We start from the raw sequence: 19,231 nt of genomic DNA on the forward strand, positions 1-19,231 counted from the left end.
TGGGCCTGATTTCATTCACAGGAGAAAATTTAGCAACAAAACGATCAGAAAGAGTTTTCCGCCTGCTGGGAATGCTGCTGGGACTGCTGAAATCATTTAACCGAAGGGATGAGACAATATATCTGTATAAAATTTCCGACAGCTTGGTCCTTATTTTCAACCCACTGTGGTAATGCAGAGGGTGTTTGCTGGGCAGGAGGGGTATTTTGGGCGCCAGTGCTATGCCTCTTTAGCACTCTGCTATATTGAGACAGATGAACTCCTGTATGCATCTCTTATACTGTTGCTCTGTAGGGCTGCTGCTGGGATAATAACCTGGTTGCCCAAACGGACCCTCTGACTCCCGCATTTCCTCGTTCATCCGAGCCAAGCGCAACCTTGGGGGGGGGAAACAGGGAGGGGGAGAAGAGGAGAGAAGAGGAAGAAGTAGAGTTAATGAGTAAGCTAATGATACATCATTGGAGCAGATTTCTTTGGCATATGCCACTGGTGGTAGGGGGTGTTTGGTGAAATGTAAACCTACAGAGTGACGATGTCTGCATTGGCTGCCTGCACTGCGATGCTTAGTGGGTCTTTGCCGTCCTCATCACCATCATTCTGTGTGGCGCCTCGCTTGAGGAACAGACACACCTGCCTGAAACACGCACATAGCGGACAACACGACATCACTGACACATCTTCTAAATCCACTGCCACAATAAACATAGAAAATTCTGATCATGGTGAATAGGGCTCTTTGACTCAGGAGTGCTATTCTGTTATATCCTTAGACCTTGCTTATCAATGTTCATTGTTGTTTTATATGTATATGTAGCACCTTGAGATTTGTATAATGTAAAGTGCAATACAAATAAAATGTATTATTATTATTATTATATCTTCAACTTAAAGCCAGCTCCTATGGGGCATGAATTGATCCGTGCTGCTCCACTTACCCCGTGTGGCCCAGATACGTGGCGTGGTGCAGGGGGCCTCTGCCTTTGGCATCTCTTTGATTGACGTCAGCGCCGTTCTGCAGCAGGAACTCGCAGGCGATGAGAGAGCCCTAGAGCCAAACAGGTCACAGACGGTCAATGCTGTCCTTAAAGGCACCCAGTGCAACTTTATAGGCTTGAGACTCGAAAAATGAACATTCAATTTCTAGTCTTTTTTACACGTAGTAAGTTTCAATAACTCCACACCATTACATATCGACATTCAAGGAGCAAAGATGAGACGTGGTTGTGTGGTGAGAACTGATAGAAAATCTTAAACAACAACAATCGCCGGTGGGGAGAGGCCATTTTTCCATTGACTGGATTCCTGCTTTATTTATTGGTGGCTCTTGCGGCTAGTTTTAGCGCTCTTTTTAACGCCCAAAGTATCAAATAATGATGCAAATGTGCTAATATGGTGAAGTAAATGTCAATATCATAAAGATTGTCTTATCCAGAATATTTCCATTTTGATGCCCTAATGTTGCACTGGGTGCCTTTAAACATCAGTCCACTGACAGTGAGTCACAAGGCTAATGACTGGGAGTCATGGTTCAAGAGTTTACACAGTGCACATTGGATACTCTCTGTCTAACACATTATATCACCTGCTGGAAAACTACAGTATGATTGTTCTTGCTCTTATTGTTGTACTTGTTAATATTGCTAACACACCACATGGCAGTCTACTCACTCCAATGACAGCCTGGATGAGTGGTGTCTTGCCCTCGTCCATGTCAGTGACGGAGTTGACGTCTGCGCCGTGTGCCAATGCCTCGGCCATGATGGGCAGGTTGCGTGCCTGCGAGGCCTTGTAGAGCAGCGCCCCGGGGTGCAGCTCCCGCACATCCTCAGGGTCGGACACCTCTGGCTCAAGCTCCGTCTCCCCACTCGAGTCCTCTGACACCTCACACTCTGCTCAGGGTTCCAACCGTTTGATACATGCATCAGGCGTGTTTTTCTCCAGCAATGAGTGTAATCCAATCACATACTACATACACTGAATAGAATGTAACTATGGAATGCATGAATACTTAGTTTTTGTATAATGTAAACACACTGAAAACGAAAATATAATAATATAGTGTATATTACACCATTATATAGTTTATTATGTGCTAAAATAGTGTGATATACAGGTTTTTTTTTACAGGAAAATGTGGTCCTGTGGCCTTGGCTCACCTTCCTCTGTGACACTATCCACCACTGAGCCAAACACCAGGATATCCGTGCTTCCGTCTGTGCTACCGCCGAGCCCACTGTCACTGCTTAGACCTGCTGGGCCAACAAGTGCCAAACCATGGGCTTGTTAATCACCTGTACTGTTTGACCATTTCATAGTATGCCAAAATGACCCTGCCATTGTCTGAGCCTCAAGCAAAAAACTATTTCCATACAATAAGCATCTGTCAATTAAAGCAAATGACCAAAAGTATTCGACCTAGACAAAGTACGAATGCCCAATGTACATCCAACATGCGACCACAGGGTGGCTTTGATCTCTTGATGATCCCCATCAGGCTTCCACTAACCATGCTGATCTCCCTCAGCAAGTCCTGTGATATTATCTAGTTGTGCAATAAGCTGCTAATCATTGTGCTCTGATACTGGGCAGTCCTCCTGCAGGAGGTCAAATGGGCAAGCAGAATGAGAGACTCACTGCGTGGTCCAGAGCCCGTGTCAAAGTAGGAGAACAGTGAGTCCAGCTCGTCGGGGCAAAACAGGCTGTCTCTGTTAAACTTCCTCTCCAGGGCGGCTGAGGTAAAGGAAATATGAGAGAATAAGAGAGAGAGAAAGAGAGAGAGAGATAGAGAGAGAGAGAGACAGAGAGACAGAGAAAAAGAGATGGAGAGACCGACAGTAAGAGAAGGAACAATATATAGCTTATTTCTATGTATCTGCATGGATTTATATGCCTTGAGCAAAGATCCAAACGCAATTATAGACCCTGTTATGGATAACATACTTCTCAGACTACAGCAAATCATTTTTTAGCTCAGGGGCTCAGGTACCTGTGGAGAGGATGGCAGCGGAGGCACTACCACGCTCTTGGCGGTATTTCCGGCGGGTTTTGGGGACGGTTGTGGCACTGTGGTGCCTCCGGCACTTTTTCACACTCCAGCGATGCTCTGACTTGCGGTCCCCGTTGACCTGCACCTTACCAGCCGCCATTTTCTTCAGAAACTTTTTCTCCACATACTTGGCTTTAATCCACGCCTCTTTCTCCGGCCTGCAAACCAAAAGTCTACGTTTAACAATTCCGATTCTTTACATGCCCAGCAAGGTTTTAAATATCTCTCAACTTCAAAGGGAAATAAAATCAAAGAGAAAAGCAATTACCTAGTGTTATTTGGCCCTGGCTTCCTTAGACCCTGTTCTTCGCACGTCCCCTCATAGATGTGGTTGATGATGCTGTTGCCAAGCTCGCACATGAGCTGTGTTTAAATCAACAAAAGAAAGAAGACAGAAGATAGAGCTCCTTTAAGTGCACTGTACCAGTGATTTTTCAAAATGACAGTTGGACTACAGATGTATTGTCAGTTTCAGAAATGTGGCCTGATCTGACAGGACAGCATATTGTACTAAAATTAAAATAAAAAGTTTGGAACAACAGCAGAAAAAGTCAAAATTTTGAAACAAGATGAGAGTGACTTCAGTCTTTGAAGTCTTGTTTGAAGGTTTAAAATAGATTCAGCTGTTTCCAGCAATAAATGCTAACTCATCCCATGCATGCGGGTAGTATTTGACAGTTATATAAGAATCCAGACAGAGGACAATGCAGTAGGAACCGAGACTCACCTTTAGTAATTCTGGTTCCCATGAGTCGAGTGTTAGAGAACGGACTTTAGAACAATGCACCCCCAGACTCCTGAAACAACACACACGCACACACGCGTCTGATAAATACTCTATGGCCCTTACTGTGAGGTAAATGGCTGGGGCTGGTAGCTGAATAAAATGTTATCAATGTTCAGGTCATAACAATGTATAGAAATGTAATGTATTCATTTAATGTTAGTGTAATGTTTATTTCCACTATGCCACTTCACTTCAGTCCATGCATCAAATATACATACATTTACAGTTCACAATCCAATATGGTGAATTTGTTCGCCTGAATGCAGAGGAAATCTCTTGGATGTCAAGATAAGAAATGATATATAACCTCTTGGAGTGAAAACACCCTTAATGTCACCCCAAACAAAACTCGAGACTCTTTTAGACCCTTGCTCCTAAATGGTTGAAGGCACTCGAAAGGGTTGAAAGTGGAGGGGACACACTTTTTGCAAGACAGAGAGGATGCCCAAATTGTCATGTAAATGAGCATTTTAACCACTACACTCTATGGTAACCTAGCAACCTGGTTCAGACCACAAAAAAACGTAGATTGCATGGCAGTGTTCCACTGACCGAAGTAAAAAAGCCTCATTTGAGACCAGCGTGAGAAGATTAGGTTGTGAGGAAAAAAATCCATAAATATTCAATAGAGTCTACGTCAAAGGAGTGGCGTGGGGGGGATTACGTAAGGAGGAGTTCAGGTCTTCAAAGAAGTGATTGCCAAAGACTTAACAAAATCCCCCATCTCATTTTAACAACCTATTCTCACAGTTACAAGCAAATGCAGATATTTTGTCTCCATACAAAGTGGAAAACACTGGTCCAATTATTAATTATATTTATTATTATATAATTTCAGAAGTCCTAAAGGGCCAAATGACTCACTTCTTTGGTGTTTGACAATCCCATGTAGTTATGAGCTATAAAGACATGTATGGCTACCGTTCCCTGTGTTGGGATTTCCAGCTGGACCATCTTCTCACTCGGTTCCTAAGTGCCTTATTAAGTATTCCTAAGAGCGTTAGTCCTGATCCCATTACACTGGCCTTTCTCTGCTCTCCTGAGCCAAGGAGGCGTCACTAAACGTGCTCTCAGTTGGCCCCTCGGATTGGATCAAGTCTCAAGAAACTGGCGTTGTTTACTATTCCTCACCACCAAGATGAACTGTGCACATGTGATGGAGCATGGGGACATGTCACATTCCTGAGTCAGTGTCCTTACAAACCCTTGTGTCTGAGGACAAACTTGACTCTTTATATACACATTTGTGGAGCAGCAGACCACAGATTACCAAAAAAAAGAGGATGAGCTAAAACTGAGAATTTTACAACCAGGGCTTAAGAGAAAATGTGTGTTGTTGCTTGGCAACTCAAACTCTCTTGACAAGTGGTACAGTGAGCTGGTTTAGGTATCTGTAAACTGTGCATTGAATTATTAATAATAATAATAATAAATTTGATTTTTAACGCACTTTTCATTCCAAAGAATCTCAGAGTGCCTACATATTAGAAATGAACTGATTTGCGGTCCCAGTTTGTACCTGTGGATGCCGGAGCACTCAATGCAGAGCAGGATGCCGAAGTTGATGCTGGCCCAGCGGGGGTCGGCCATGCCGCAGTCACAGCAGCGCTCGTTCCCAGGGAGGGACTGGATCCTCTGCAGGATGCTCTCCCCTCTCACGCTGCGCTCCCGCGGCTCGCTGGCTGAGTCGATGCTACTGGTGGAGGGAGAGGCTGTCCTGTCCAGATGCTGCGGGAAAAAAATACTTATTATCAATCAATTTCAATTTTATACAGCGCTTCTCTATATACCCGAAGACGCTTTACAGAGTAGTCCGGTCCAGTCCATTCATTCAGACAGTCATACCAGTGGTGGTAAGCTACATCAGTAGCCACAGCTGCCCTGGGGCAGACTGACGGAAACGTTATTACTTACTTATTACTTATACACCAGTGTTTCACTGTCTCTCAATGTTGACTGACACAAGAATGGACTGAACTGGCAAATAACTTACATTATACCCTACTGCTTCTAAATCTAAATCAAAATGAGCACAAATAGAGGATGCGTCTGACTGTGACAAACAAAGAAGATTATCTGCAGTCTTGGTTGTCATTAATAATGAAAAATGGTGGTTGTTTGTATGAAGAGAATGTGGACCACACACATCAACAGCTCCTAGCCTATGCAGAGACAGTGAACAGAAGCTTACTTCAATATAGTAGTTGTCTGGACTTTCCCTGTAGGCTGAAGCAATGCTGGCTTGCACCGCCTGGATCCAGGACTGCCGAAGTTTCTCAGACTCAGCCTGCAACATGCAGCTCCTGCGGGACACATATCCACCATTACAGCTCAATACTCACCCTTGACCTCTACTGACCTCAGTAGAATGTAAAAGAGGCCAGTCGGCTGAGAGATAATCACTATCAGTTATCTATCAATAATCAGTTATCTATCAATAATCAGTTATCTATCAAATGCCAACAGTGGTCATAATGGGGCTTACTTGGTGGGGGAGACGACTTCAAAGCAGAACCTCCTCTCGATGTCTTCACAGGGTTTCACCGAACAGAGCCTCAGGTCTTCAACCACCACAGTCAGAGAGTCCTGTTAGCCACACACAGACATCTTCCATTAACTCAGCCACCCAACAACCAATAGCATTTCCCTCACCCACCACTGAGTAAGCGAATTAACAGATTGAGTTAGTGGGATAAGGAATATATCAGGTCACCCAAGCAGGCAGAAAAGTTACTGTTTTCCTTTTATCTGACAGTGAAAGACTATGCCAGATAGAGTCTTCCCAGCAACCGTATCTTTCCTCACAACTATCAGCAAAAGAAACAATATGTTACTGCTACCTATATCCTTTCAATCAATCCCACGAGTGCCATGGAAAAAAACATTACTTATGCAGGGGAAAGTAAAGATACATGAGTCAGTAGCCATTTGTGCCACTCACGGCTCTCAAGAGTACATTTGGCAGAGCCATAACATTTTCCTAGTGATAATGTGGTTCTGACATGGGGCTTTTCTGTTAAAAGGCACCTATTTGCTTGACCTGGAAGAGGTTCACTTGACCTCTTCCCGTCCCTGTGGGGGTCTGAGGCTGAATACCGATGGAGAAATGGACTTGCCTTGAGCTTCTTCTGATACACCAGCTGATTGTTCTGTATGGAGAACCACCGCCTAGGAAAAGAAAAAAGAGATTGATGAATTAAACATGTCCATTAGATTCATAACCTTCCATGGGGTGTACTGACCGAAGATATATGACCCTGAGCTAATGTTACACTGGCTGCCTTGACTGAGGATTTAAAAGCCTCATGTGGAAACCTCCTCTCCCTCGAGAGGCACTGAACTGGTTATCCAGATGCAAGTCAACTTGGCTCTCGATCCATGGATATGCTATTATCCACAAAGTCTAAGGAGAAAAAATAGACCACAACTATCCATCTCCACCAAGCTTAAGCAAAACCGAATCTGGGCAGATACAGTATGTCCAGTAAAATAGACAGGAGCAATTCGATAGAACCACAAAACAATTTAAATTTGTTCAGTTGAGGGGTGGTTCAATTTAGCATCTCAAATTCAAGAAATGCGACAAGTCAAATGAGGCAATAATGTGGTCTTGCTGATATAAAGCACCAATTTGAGTATTCATTCATCATTCTGAGTATCCTGCAAACAAACTAAAACATGAATGAAAACAGCAGTGACTCTAGAGCCCTGGCGTGTCAGCCTCCAGTCTGGATAAAGACTGTTGTCCCATGCAGGTGGAAAGCAGATGGAGTGATTTAAGAGGCCAGATTCACATGGGCAGACAGGCAGCTCTAAGCTGTTTGCCTGACTGCCAGTTTTGGAAGGGTTGTGAACCTTGGCATTAGGCATGTCCTACCTGTTCCATGTTTTAAAGGCATTGCTCGCTCTCTTAAACAGGTAGCCCTCCATCACTACTCCGTTCGGGGCGTCCACATCAAAGTCTACCTTGGAGTCGTCGTAAGAGAAGTCCTGTCAAAAAAAGGAGGATCCAGCAATAAGTACACACTGTACAGCTAATTGTCTGTAAGAAACATTAGCTACATCCATTGTGCATAAAAGTGTTTAAAAAGTTAAAATGGTCCTCAATGAAATGCAGCAACAGTGGACAAATATATAATATGCATGTAGAGACAAAAATAATAGCAATGTCATGAAAATTGACCAAATTAAACCAGTTTCAATCTTCAAAAAGCCCCTAAAAGAGCACAATCCCATTCTCTGATAAAAACAAATGAAATGCTAAGACAGACACATTCCATCAGTCCCACCAGACGTTTTCAGTATGACACAACTGGTTGCATAATCATTTCACATCATAATCACTAACAGTGCCGAAATTATTCCTAAGGCAGGCTTAACATCTTCATCAAACCATACCACTTTACGTAATTGTTCTCTCAAAAGTTCAGACTGCAGCGGGCCAACTAGACTCTGGAGCCCGGAAATGATTGAGGGATCGATTTTGTTTCTTTATAACTGAAATCCGCCTATCTTTTAAGATTCCTTTGAGCAAGACTTAATTTAACCAGCAACCAATTTCATTGATCTGCTGTGCAGTGAAGAATGTCCTCTGTCTTCCTATCTAAACTGCACAGGGCTAGGGTCATTCTCCACTTAATACTATCAGGTCAATATTAAATCCAGACTGATGATTGGGAAGAAACCTTGTAACTATATTTTAGCAACATTATTGGAGGGGCTATATACAAGACAGTCTGACATTTACAAAGGTGCCAAATACACTCTGTACTCCACACAGTACATACAAACAGAAACACTGTCAACTGTCATCATGAGCTTTCAATTTGTTATGACACACTTACACAAGATAAAAAGAAAGGCAGGATCCTTAAAGGACAGATGCAATATGATTATCTTCATAGATAAATGGCATCTAGCATCATCCTACGCATAAAATATGCAATAAGATTTGCATGACCTTTTTAGGAGCATTAAATAAAAAAAATTAAAAAAACCTCAGAGGCATACTGGCTAAATAATTGTCAGTTTGCCACAAGCTGTCACCAAAAAGTTGATCCCACATTATGATACTTGAAATGGGTTATTCATACACTTCACTTGTCTGCAGAATATTTACACTGATGAAACACGATTATATAATGACTTATTTATGTAACAACATTAGTTAGTAATATCTTTGTCATTTCACATGGACAGTCAGACTACTGTACACAGCACATACACACTGACAAAATGACACCATAGTTCTCCCACAAATAGGTTGCTTTGAAGTAAAGAAATAAATAAAGTATTTATCCCTCTCCAGAAAAAAAAAAATCACAGCGTTTGCCTACCCAAAAACAACAAATATAGCAACAACTGCTACAATTTAAAGTTCTAAACTAAAAGGGCTATAGTCCACAAGTCTACACTGAACGACTAATTGTGACCAACGAGTTTAAGCTACACAGTATAGACTACTACTAAGTCAATCTCATGCAGTAGCTTTCATAAATAACTATGGCAACATGTTTCAACCGTTTTGATTAAACTGCCCATTATATTGACACAAGCAGATAGATAGCATAAAAAAACTCAGGGAGACACCCACCAGAGCGAACTCCAATCTTCCGAAAATCCTCATCCTTAAAGTTTTTAGGAACACCAACAGCATTTCCCTTTCAAGACGGAACAATTCAAACGAGCAAAATTGTGGGGTGATTGACCTAGAGTTGTTTTCCTGGGTAAGCCAACGTGAGGAAAGAGCAAACAGTTACCGAACATTTCCAAGAAATAGACTACTATATGAACTGCAGCTCGTCCGCTGTCCCAGTGCTGAACGACGTGGGTAGGCTACTACAATCCTTCATGGGTGCCTGAACCTAGTGGCACTGAGTTAGCTACATGCAGCCTCTGGCACAGCCACCTCACAGCCTGTGCTTTACGGAGCCGCTTAAAGCGAGCAAAGCCTATTAGCATACTGCTTCCATTTACATAGTGCGTGCCGCAGTCGGAGTGTTGCCATCTAGACCGAGTGGTACGCGTAGAAGAATTGTTTCACAACCAGATGCCGACCGTTTTTCATCGCATTTTACGACCTCCGCAACCCCTCCCAAAAGAGGCGCTCGCATGCAACTAGCCGGTCTGTCGACTCGAACACAACTTGCCTGGTCACTCGCCCAGCTGGCACACAGCCCTAACAGTAGCCCAGCAACTCTACACGGGCTGCTCCAGTAACTAATAGACGTGGGAAACCGTCAGTCCATGGGTCTCGAAAGCATAAATCACTGCAGTAGCTTATCTCAGAGTCATGTCTTTAATCAAATGTACCCAAATCTATAAAATGACTAGTAAGCTATACACCCACCTGCAACTGTAACACTGACAAATATTTTCTAGGTTGTTCTGGGTAGTTAAGAAACTGACAACGGATTTTATGAATGGAGAGAACAGGTTCTCCTAAGAAGATGTTCTCCGCTGTACAGGCAGTGACGTCAAAGCTTTTCAAAGAGCAAAATCTGATTCTGTGCCTGAACTACAAAAGCTATGAATTTTTAAAGTGTGCATGGTTTAAACAGGGAATAGGGATATGTTAAATATTAAATCACGGAATTAGGTTGACTGAGTGGAAATTAAACCAAGTCACTGGCATTAGATCTAAGTCTCAATCGCGTAAACAGACCAGCAGGTAAGGAAACTATATGATTATCCATTTTCATGGGTAAATTGTGAAATATGTAAACTCTTGTACTGCTGAAGTTGGACTTATTTCACACACTATGATCGTTATGATGAACATGCCTGGAGATTTCCAGAGAAATCATGAAGAAAAAAAAATCCCTCTGGGTGAAGTGAGGTAATTCTACAGCAGCAAATAAAAGGTTGCAGTTTTGGAGTATAACTGTCCTCAGTGTGAGTCAGCATCTAAGTTTATGAGGGGATATTATTCAGTCCATCAAGGTGGAGCCAATGGACTAATTTTATTTTAGCAGTGCAACACCCCACCTCTATAGAGACAGACTTCATCACAACAAAGGCCTCCATCGTCCAAAGAGTTACAGAGTGACCTCTGCACACGGGCACATGACCAGTGACCTCCCTCTGTGACCCCACACATGCCCACATAGCCACACACACACACACAGGCACACAGATGTGACCCAACACATGCCCACATAGCCACACACACACACACACACAGAGTCAGAGAGAGGGACAGGCAGAATTAGCAATAGCTATTTGTTGTTAAATTGTTACAATATAATTATTTAATTCTGATCCTTTATAAATATGATAGCATTTGTAATACACAAGCTCCTACTACACTCTCAACTAGTTTCTTTTAGGATGAAATGTCATATTTTCAGTAGATACCAGTCCCTTGTTTACTGAATGTGACTGCCCAGTGGAGTGCGGAGGAAGATATACAAGCTTGAGTTGCTCCCACTCTCTGACCACCTGGCTTTCTTTTCTTTGTTGACTCTTGAGCATTGTTGGTACCCCCTGAAATCACTGGAGTGTGGTGGTGCACTATAGAACCGACTTGCTGAGGTCCTTAAAACATTTGTGCAATTCTGGCTGTGCAACCCCAGGAAGGGAAGCGCTTTTCACTGATGATCATTAATTTACAAGGATCAACTCTGTCACCTCTACACCCAATTCATAGCTTTAACCATGTTCTGCAGTTGCTCTGCTATTTGTCGAGGTCACACGCAGTGCTAAAAGCCTAATGCACACTAGCAGTAGATAATGTGAGGAAATATATATTGTGTCCTTAAATGTCATGATTTTGTTTTAAATGGTAAGGTCTATTCATAGCCTTCACAGTTAAATATGAGACATGTTAACATCAGCTTCAGAGTGAAAACAGAGTCAAACAAGGATGCCACTGGCAGTGTTTTTATAGTGATGGTGTAAGACTCAACCATGACGATAGCAGTTCCATGAACCCACCGTTCCAGGACAGAACTTCTCCATTAGAGTTCACAGTTAAATATGAATAAGCACTCAGCATTTGACATTGACATGAGCTTGTCTCTATACTTCGACAACCAGGACGAGTTCATAGTCATCCAGGCAGCCACTTAATACTGAAAACAAAGCTTGTTGTTGTCAGGGGAGCCCATTTGTCCTTTGTGAGTTTTCCCTGAGACGGCCATTACGGCTCCAGACGTGGAGTGCAAACAAACCTCAGGAGCATTTCACACCTCCGCCAGAATGGGGTGCTTAGGGGGCAGGGACAATATGACGGTGAGCAGACAACTGCCATTTGACGAGATGTTTTTTAAATAAACAATCCGAGCTGCCGCATTTCACACTCCCAGCAGCACACACCTACCCGCCCCCACATATCAAAAACACACGGGCAGTGGCACTCTCAGGGATGGTGGGGATTAGGGGTGAGATGGTTTTCACTGAATATTCATTTTCCTCACAGCTAAATGAATAATGATGGAGCTACCACATCATTATTTTAATGCCAATTCATGGCTAAGCATGGCTAAATGTGTTTTCAGAAATATACACGTCTCACTCAAGCAAGCACAGCACACGCATCAGTGATCTTGAACCTTGGACATTATTGTCAGTTTCTAATACTAATCTCTAATTACTACCAGCTTGCCAAAGGGATGAAGTAAACATGATTATCTGTGGGGATCTAAAACGGTTGACCTATGCTAGACATTAACTCACAAACAAACCCTTAAGGGAAGCTGCTAAAGCAATGGTCTTTGCCATGGAACGAACCGGAAGGTACTCAAACACAAACTCGGTAAAACAGAGTGGGGGCATGAGGCTTATAATTACAGGGCCATTGCGTAACGCTGATGTGACCTTCCCCTGATAATCAATCAGCTGTGTGCTTTTTGCCGCTGCAGTTTTCTACCATTTCCCAATGTAGGTCCACGACTGTCAGGTCTGTTACTTTTGCTAATTGGTGCTTGTACTCATTACCATGTGTGAGCTCTGAAGGCATTATGCTAGACAGCTAATGAGCGAGCGCTGAAGGCATTAGTCATCAGTAGGAAATTACATGGAAAATAGTGGAATCTGTGGATGACTCACCTGAAGCAGAGTCTGTATAGAGAAACGGAAGAACGGTCACAGCAGCATCCAGATAGGGGAGGAGATAGCAAGAACAACATGTAAGGAAACAGGAGGCAAAAAGCAAACAGGAGCTTTTCAACAAAGACTTAACATAACACAAACTCAATAGAATAGATCACAAATCAGTAGAGTATAAACAGCATTCTGATTATTCCTAGAAATGTCTCATAAATCAAATCAAAAATGACAACTGAGTGATTATATGCCATTTAAGTATTATATAACTAATCTAACATACAATTAATTATTTTCAGAATGTGCCTGTATCTTACAATAACCCCCCCCCCCCCCCCAACACACACACACACACACACACACACACACACACTCCCCCCTTTTGTCAAACTCTGGCCCTTGTTGGGGGTCTGTGGCCGGGGATGCCTGGCTGTCTGCTGCAGGTTGACAGATGGTCACTGATCTTGGACTCAAATCTGGGGGTTTCAACCCTTGGCACTGGAGCCTCTGCTCCTCCATTGAAATGGAGATGCAGGCACCAGGAGGTTCCAGTTTCAATGGGGTCCTTTATTGTATATTCACTTCTAGGATCAAACTCCTGGAATCTGAATGTAGTTGAGGACAAGTTACGCAGCCAATATACTTCTAAACATTCACTAAGACACAGTTAAATATATTTCATCCTTCATGCGCTACTTTTTTTGGAAACTTGACACACTGCTTCAAGGTGTGTCCATATTCAGGTGGTTTGCTGGGAAGATGGCACTTCTCCACTGACAGACTCAGGGCACCCGGAGTGTAAGGCACAAAGGAAGTCTATGAAAAGCAGAGCTGGCATCTCTGACAGCCTCTGAAAGAAAGTCCTCTTTGAGGCCTCCACTTACTAATCAAGACTATCTTCAGCTTCACCCAAATGCACTTGTTTCCTGTCTTTCCAAGCTCTAATGAAGTAGGACACATCAGGGGCCGGGGGAACAGAAACGCATCTTTTCTATTCTCGTGCCAAAAAATACAAAGACAATCAAAGATGCGCACTGGCTGCAGCTAAGTATACACCGGTGGAGAGATGCGAGAATCTGTTTCATCAGCTGACTCATAGTCTCTCATGAATGTTTCCAAATGTTAGCCATTAGACTTTGTGATAAAATAGGAAAAATGCTTTGTGCTAGATTCCAAATTAGTGTTATATCTACAATATGGTGCACGAAAATGTTTCAAGACCTAAATCGTTTCTTTAAAAATAAAATGCGTAACACTGCAGTTCACTTCATAGTGAATAATTTGACATGCTGATAAATTATCATTGACGAGGGAAGTGCAATGATTTCAGTGAAATAAGATTAACATGCCCATTTGCGAAATCGCTCTAAAGTCTCTGTAAACATGTCACAGCATGGGGTCACTTCGCCTGAGAAAACAAATGCAAACAACTTACTTTTGAAGGCTGACCTCCGACAAAAAAAACTATTCCTGCATATAAAACCGGAGGGTCAGATTTCCGTGGAAGATTTTCACAGAGGTTTACGGTCCAAGAGAGCAACTTTTGAGCATCAGCCATGAGTGCATGTATGTATCTGCAATCTCCCGCCTAAGGAGCAAAACTGCTGAATGACATTATTTGCCACAGACAAGCGCCGGGATTAACCACTTGAAACTCTTAATTCCGCCTGATTTAACACTTAAATCAATTATGGAGCCCTGAGAGGTAGAGTCATAAAATCTGGGCCAGCAGCCTCCCCCTCTAATCCCACTGTCACAACACAGACAGGCTCCATGTGCTGTGTGTCCGTGTCCTCACACACACACACACACACACACACACACACACACACACACATACACACAGACCTGAAGCCTGGCCCGTGGCCAACACACACACACAGGGACAAGAAGGAGGAGAGGGAGCTAAGGGGAGAATCAAGACGCGAGTATAAAGTGAGTACATGTATGCAGGTTCACTGGTTTGGATGTGTGTGTGTGTATGTTTGTTTTTAAGTAAGTATACAGTATGTGTAAAAATGTGTGTTAGAGTGTATGTCTCTGTGTGTGTGTGTGTGTGTGTGTGTGTGTGTTTGTGTGTGTGTGTGCACTGGTCCTTCATGTTGATTTGAAACGTGCTAATTGTGTGAGTGTAGCTGTTTCTTAAGGGCCTTATATAGTACACAAAACGGTCGTGTCGGATGGTTGGACAGTGGGCGGGCGGCCGGATAGTACGTACTAGTTAGCATTTGTGTCCCTTTATAGTACTCCAACGGCTGTGGGTGCTGAAAACAATTCTCTTCCAGAACAGTAGGGGGAGTAACGGTTTAAGTCCCGTAGCAATGTTTACGAAGGGGCAACTGCTATCGTGAATTATACAGTAAATACGTTGTGAAATGATAGGAAAACACATCACAGTTAAAGGTGTATGAGTATTGATTGATTCACATCGATATGAATGGATGACATGCCTAACAAGTGTTTTTTAGTGGATATTTCGAAAAATGATCGCAACATTAGAAAAGCCGGTGCTTTAAAATATCCGAAACACAATCGGAATACACCCCCACAATGAAATATGCCATTACAGTCGCGACAAACTTCTTGGCATTGCGGTGCGCCCATAACGCAAGCTATAAACGTATCCATCCTAATGTAACCAAAGAATACCTCTGCTGATATGCCTAACCTTCGTTCTATTTAGAATTTGTCTTAGCACTATGCAGGAATACAATAGCATCTACAGTGTCAGGATTCAGGCGAGAGCGCCTGGCTTCTACGCGCCCTGCTGCACTGAAGGAGCGCAGCACCTGTTGCTGGAACGCATATAATTCGTTTTGCAAGGTGCTGTAGTCGTGGGAACGACTGGCCTTGTTTCTCCCAAAAGGAAAGAAGATTTTCCTCTGCTGATCCCGCTTCTATATGGAAGTTTGTAGAGAGAATGCGGGGGAGTAAAATGCTCCCGAAGTAGATTACATGTTTTTAACTTCGGGGTTAATTCCCTTTCGTCTAGGCCTACTGCTGGCTAGTTAATACATACAGACAGCCGGAAAGGTTAATAAACGGAATGAAATAGCTACACATTACACACAATGTTTTAATAAAACCCACGTTACTCACATACTGGTTAACACTGTTTGTTACAGCACATAAACGTTTGTCGCTACATCCAAACTGCGTCACCGTTGTCCCTCCCTGTATGTGCTCCAGCCGCACCATTTTACTTGCAATGTGAATCATTTAATTTAAATATGCTTATTGCCATTTGTTGCACCTTAATCATTTTCTACAAACATGATATGCGGTGTAGTAAACTGAGACTCTATTCACTACTGCACAAAAACTAGACACGTTTGCAAAACTAGACGTTTGAAATGAAGTAGGTAAAACAACTTTCGCCAATATCTCCGTAAGGGAGATGGGTTGTGTGCTCAAATTTCCTGGGATCAAAGAAGACGTTAGTATTCATGTGCAGACTAAAAATCACGTCTCAGGATTTCTGCGCATGCACGTTATTTCGGGTGTCTCAACTGTAACTAATAGCCTACCACTGTCATATAATTATGAGTTCAGTAAAATACGGAGCAAACACAGTTTTCTACCGTTGTTGAAACACATTTAATTGCCGTCGCTCGTGCTGGTTCTCTGGCAGTAGGCTACTTGGGCCGGCTCATGTCTTGTGATATACAGGGAATAGTTTTCAAGGAAAGGATCTGCGCCTTTGACAGTGGCTGTTATGCATATATATATATGGATATAAAGGTAATGAAACAGGAAACGCTAGGTCCAGAAATGTTAGTTTCCGCAGTTGATGTCGTATGGAAATGATGTCGTAGTGTGCCAATCACGGCCAAGGAGTATCCGTCGCCATGAGCGGACCGACAGAAATTTTTGCGGGGACACGGAGAGCTGTCCGACGTCTCTGGAGAGCACGGAGAGGGCGTTTCAGCTACCGGAGAAGGCGTTTCACTTACCTGAAGGCGTTCCTATGTGCCCAAAAACGTGTCGTACGGAGTAGCATAAAAATGCCTTTACCCTTTGCTGGATGGTTGCATGCTTGTGCTCCATGTCTCTCTTCTCCATCGCCGAATCAATCACCAGCTGATCCAGCTGCACAACGACACAAAAACAAACCTTCAACAAACAACGACCACGCCACGCACCAAAGCGATACGCGACGATTCCGAGGCAGAGGATGGGCTCTGGGCTCTTTTCATCACTGTTTTTGCGGAGTTGTTTGGCTTTCGGGGTACAAGCAACTGAACGCGGATCCCTCTTTCACACACGGATGCCACAGGCGGACTGATCAGACAGGCCAGCCACTCCACACAGGACACAGGACACACACAGACGGGCAGTGAGAGGTCGAAGCTCGTCAATGGGCCATTGACTTGGGACACTGTCAGTGTTCAGCTCACACACACACAGCCAAAAAACATTTCAGTGAATGGGTAGACCACTGCGGCATTACCTTGGCACCCACTGTCTACAAAATTATGTTTATAATGTGTGTCGTATAATATATCTTATAAACTTTATATCTAAAAACAATACAGATATCCGATATGCTTTGTTTTTGTGGTTTCTTTTTCCATTTGTTTTGAAAACAATCAATCAATTTGTTGTGCCAGATTGTGTCATAATATGCCAATGACAGTGCCATTCTTTCACCAACAGAAATGATCCGCTTCAGTGTAGAGAGGGCTGGCAGGAACTCTGGTTGTTGTGTTGATGAAACTCTATATGTAGCTTTAATTTCACATCAACCCTACAACAAAAGTCTGTCTGTGTGATGCCGCATGCTGAATGGCAGACCGACAGAGTGGTTGATATGGTGTGTCCTTAATTAATTCAGCTGTACAGCTCTACATAGCATAACATTATCCTGGATTAGCTGTGAGCAAGGAATTAACCTACACATGTCAGCAAATGAAATATAGTGAAAATATATGAATTATTTTTTAAATATATGAAAGAAAATGGATGATTGGTAGTAGGGGTGGGGGGAAAAAATCGATTATTCGATTTTAATCGATTCTCTCTAAAACGATTCTGTCTCGATTCAGAAAAGTTCATAATCGATTTTGTAATTACATTTTTTTTTTTTTTTTTTTTTTTTTACACATCCATTTTATGTTGAAATGCAAGCTGCATCGATTATTGGATTGTTCATAGAAAGTCAAAATTGTGACAAGGAAAAGCTTTTTCTCTCATAAAAATAGAGAAGGTAATTCATCTGTTGATTTTCTTTAATTATCAAACACAAAGTAGGAAGTGTAGCAAAGACTCTAAGTAGCAAACTCAAATGTTTTAAAAGTCGAAATGGATTGATAATCGTTTTATCGGTTTAAAATTGATAATCGTTTTTTTTACACATCCATTTCATGTTGAAATGCAATTATCGATTGATTATCGAATATCAATTTGAAACCGATAAAACGATTATCGATGCATTTTGACTATTGAATCATTTGAGTTTGCAACTCAGAGTCTAAATTGAAGAAAATCAACAGATGAATTACCTTCGCTATTTGCTTTATTAGAGTAAAAGCTTTTAATGGTCACAATTTTGACTTTCTATGAGCAATGCAATAGTCGATGCAGCTTGCATTTCAACATAAAATGGATGTGTAAAAAAAAAAAAAAAAAAAAAAAAATTTTTTTTAATTACAAAATCGATTTTAAATCGATAATCGATAATCGATTTTAAATCGAATCGGTGACCCCTGAATCGATTTCGAATCGAATCGTGAGGTGCCAAGAGATTCCCACCCCTAATTGGTAGCATTTTTAGACAATTTTAATGTATATTACTCATTACTCTCCAGTATGGTTGGACATGAAATACCACTGCAGAGCAATTTCTCAAGGCATGCTCGATTTTAGTTGCTGAAATCCAGCTCCAGAAGTCTGACTGAATGTAGTAAACTGTCTATACACTGAACCCCTGATCTGGAGCCAGTGTGTTTGCGTCTATTCTCCAGAATAAATGGAGTTGAGAATGAGTGTTTGTTTTGGTTTATGTTTCCCTAACACTTTAAGCGCGTCGGTTGTTGTTGTTGCACACCAGGGACAGACTCAGTGAAATGGATTCTTTGCCCAGTTACAGTAGCTCAGGGGGATCAAGGTCATTCCAGTTGGCCCTGGAGGTAATTACTACAGTATGACTGATAGACGTGCCACCTCTCCTAGATCATAATGAGAACACACACACACACCCTTTCGCAAACGCGCACATACCTCATACACACACACACACACACACACACACACACACATACACACACACACACACACACACACAAAGTGTGTCACTATCTGAAGTAATGCACCGGATGAACAATTATGAGGTCTTTAAGGGTTTAAATCTTTAA

At 42.4% G+C, this 19,231-nt stretch overlaps 1 protein-coding gene across 1 annotated transcript in view; it reads right to left on the reverse strand.

The window, feature by feature from the left end:
- Positions 1-229: 229 nt before the first annotated feature.
- Positions 230-19,231, reverse strand: part of acap3a (ArfGAP with coiled-coil, ankyrin repeat and PH domains 3a) — a gene marked incomplete at both ends in the record, with an annotated part of 43,632 nt that continues 24,630 nt past the window's right edge. The window contains 16 exons of the mRNA XM_080854490.1: positions 230-377; positions 524-634; positions 936-1,045; positions 1,669-1,889; positions 2,157-2,252; positions 2,635-2,730; positions 2,987-3,204; positions 3,315-3,409; positions 3,774-3,843; positions 5,353-5,561; positions 6,025-6,136; positions 6,319-6,419; positions 6,950-7,001; positions 7,711-7,823; positions 12,882-12,893; positions 16,893-16,967. Of these exons, the coding sequence (XP_080710616.1) occupies positions 230-377; positions 524-634; positions 936-1,045; positions 1,669-1,889; positions 2,157-2,252; positions 2,635-2,730; positions 2,987-3,204; positions 3,315-3,409; positions 3,774-3,843; positions 5,353-5,561; positions 6,025-6,136; positions 6,319-6,419; positions 6,950-7,001; positions 7,711-7,823; positions 12,882-12,893; positions 16,893-16,967 (1,839 nt within the window). The remainder of the gene's footprint in view (positions 378-523; positions 635-935; positions 1,046-1,668; positions 1,890-2,156; positions 2,253-2,634; positions 2,731-2,986; positions 3,205-3,314; positions 3,410-3,773; positions 3,844-5,352; positions 5,562-6,024; positions 6,137-6,318; positions 6,420-6,949; positions 7,002-7,710; positions 7,824-12,881; positions 12,894-16,892; positions 16,968-19,231) is intronic.

Source organism: Sprattus sprattus, assembly GCF_963457725.1.
Source record: "Sprattus sprattus genome assembly, chromosome: 16".
Classification (NCBI taxonomy): domain Eukaryota; kingdom Metazoa; phylum Chordata; class Actinopteri; order Clupeiformes; family Clupeidae; genus Sprattus; species Sprattus sprattus.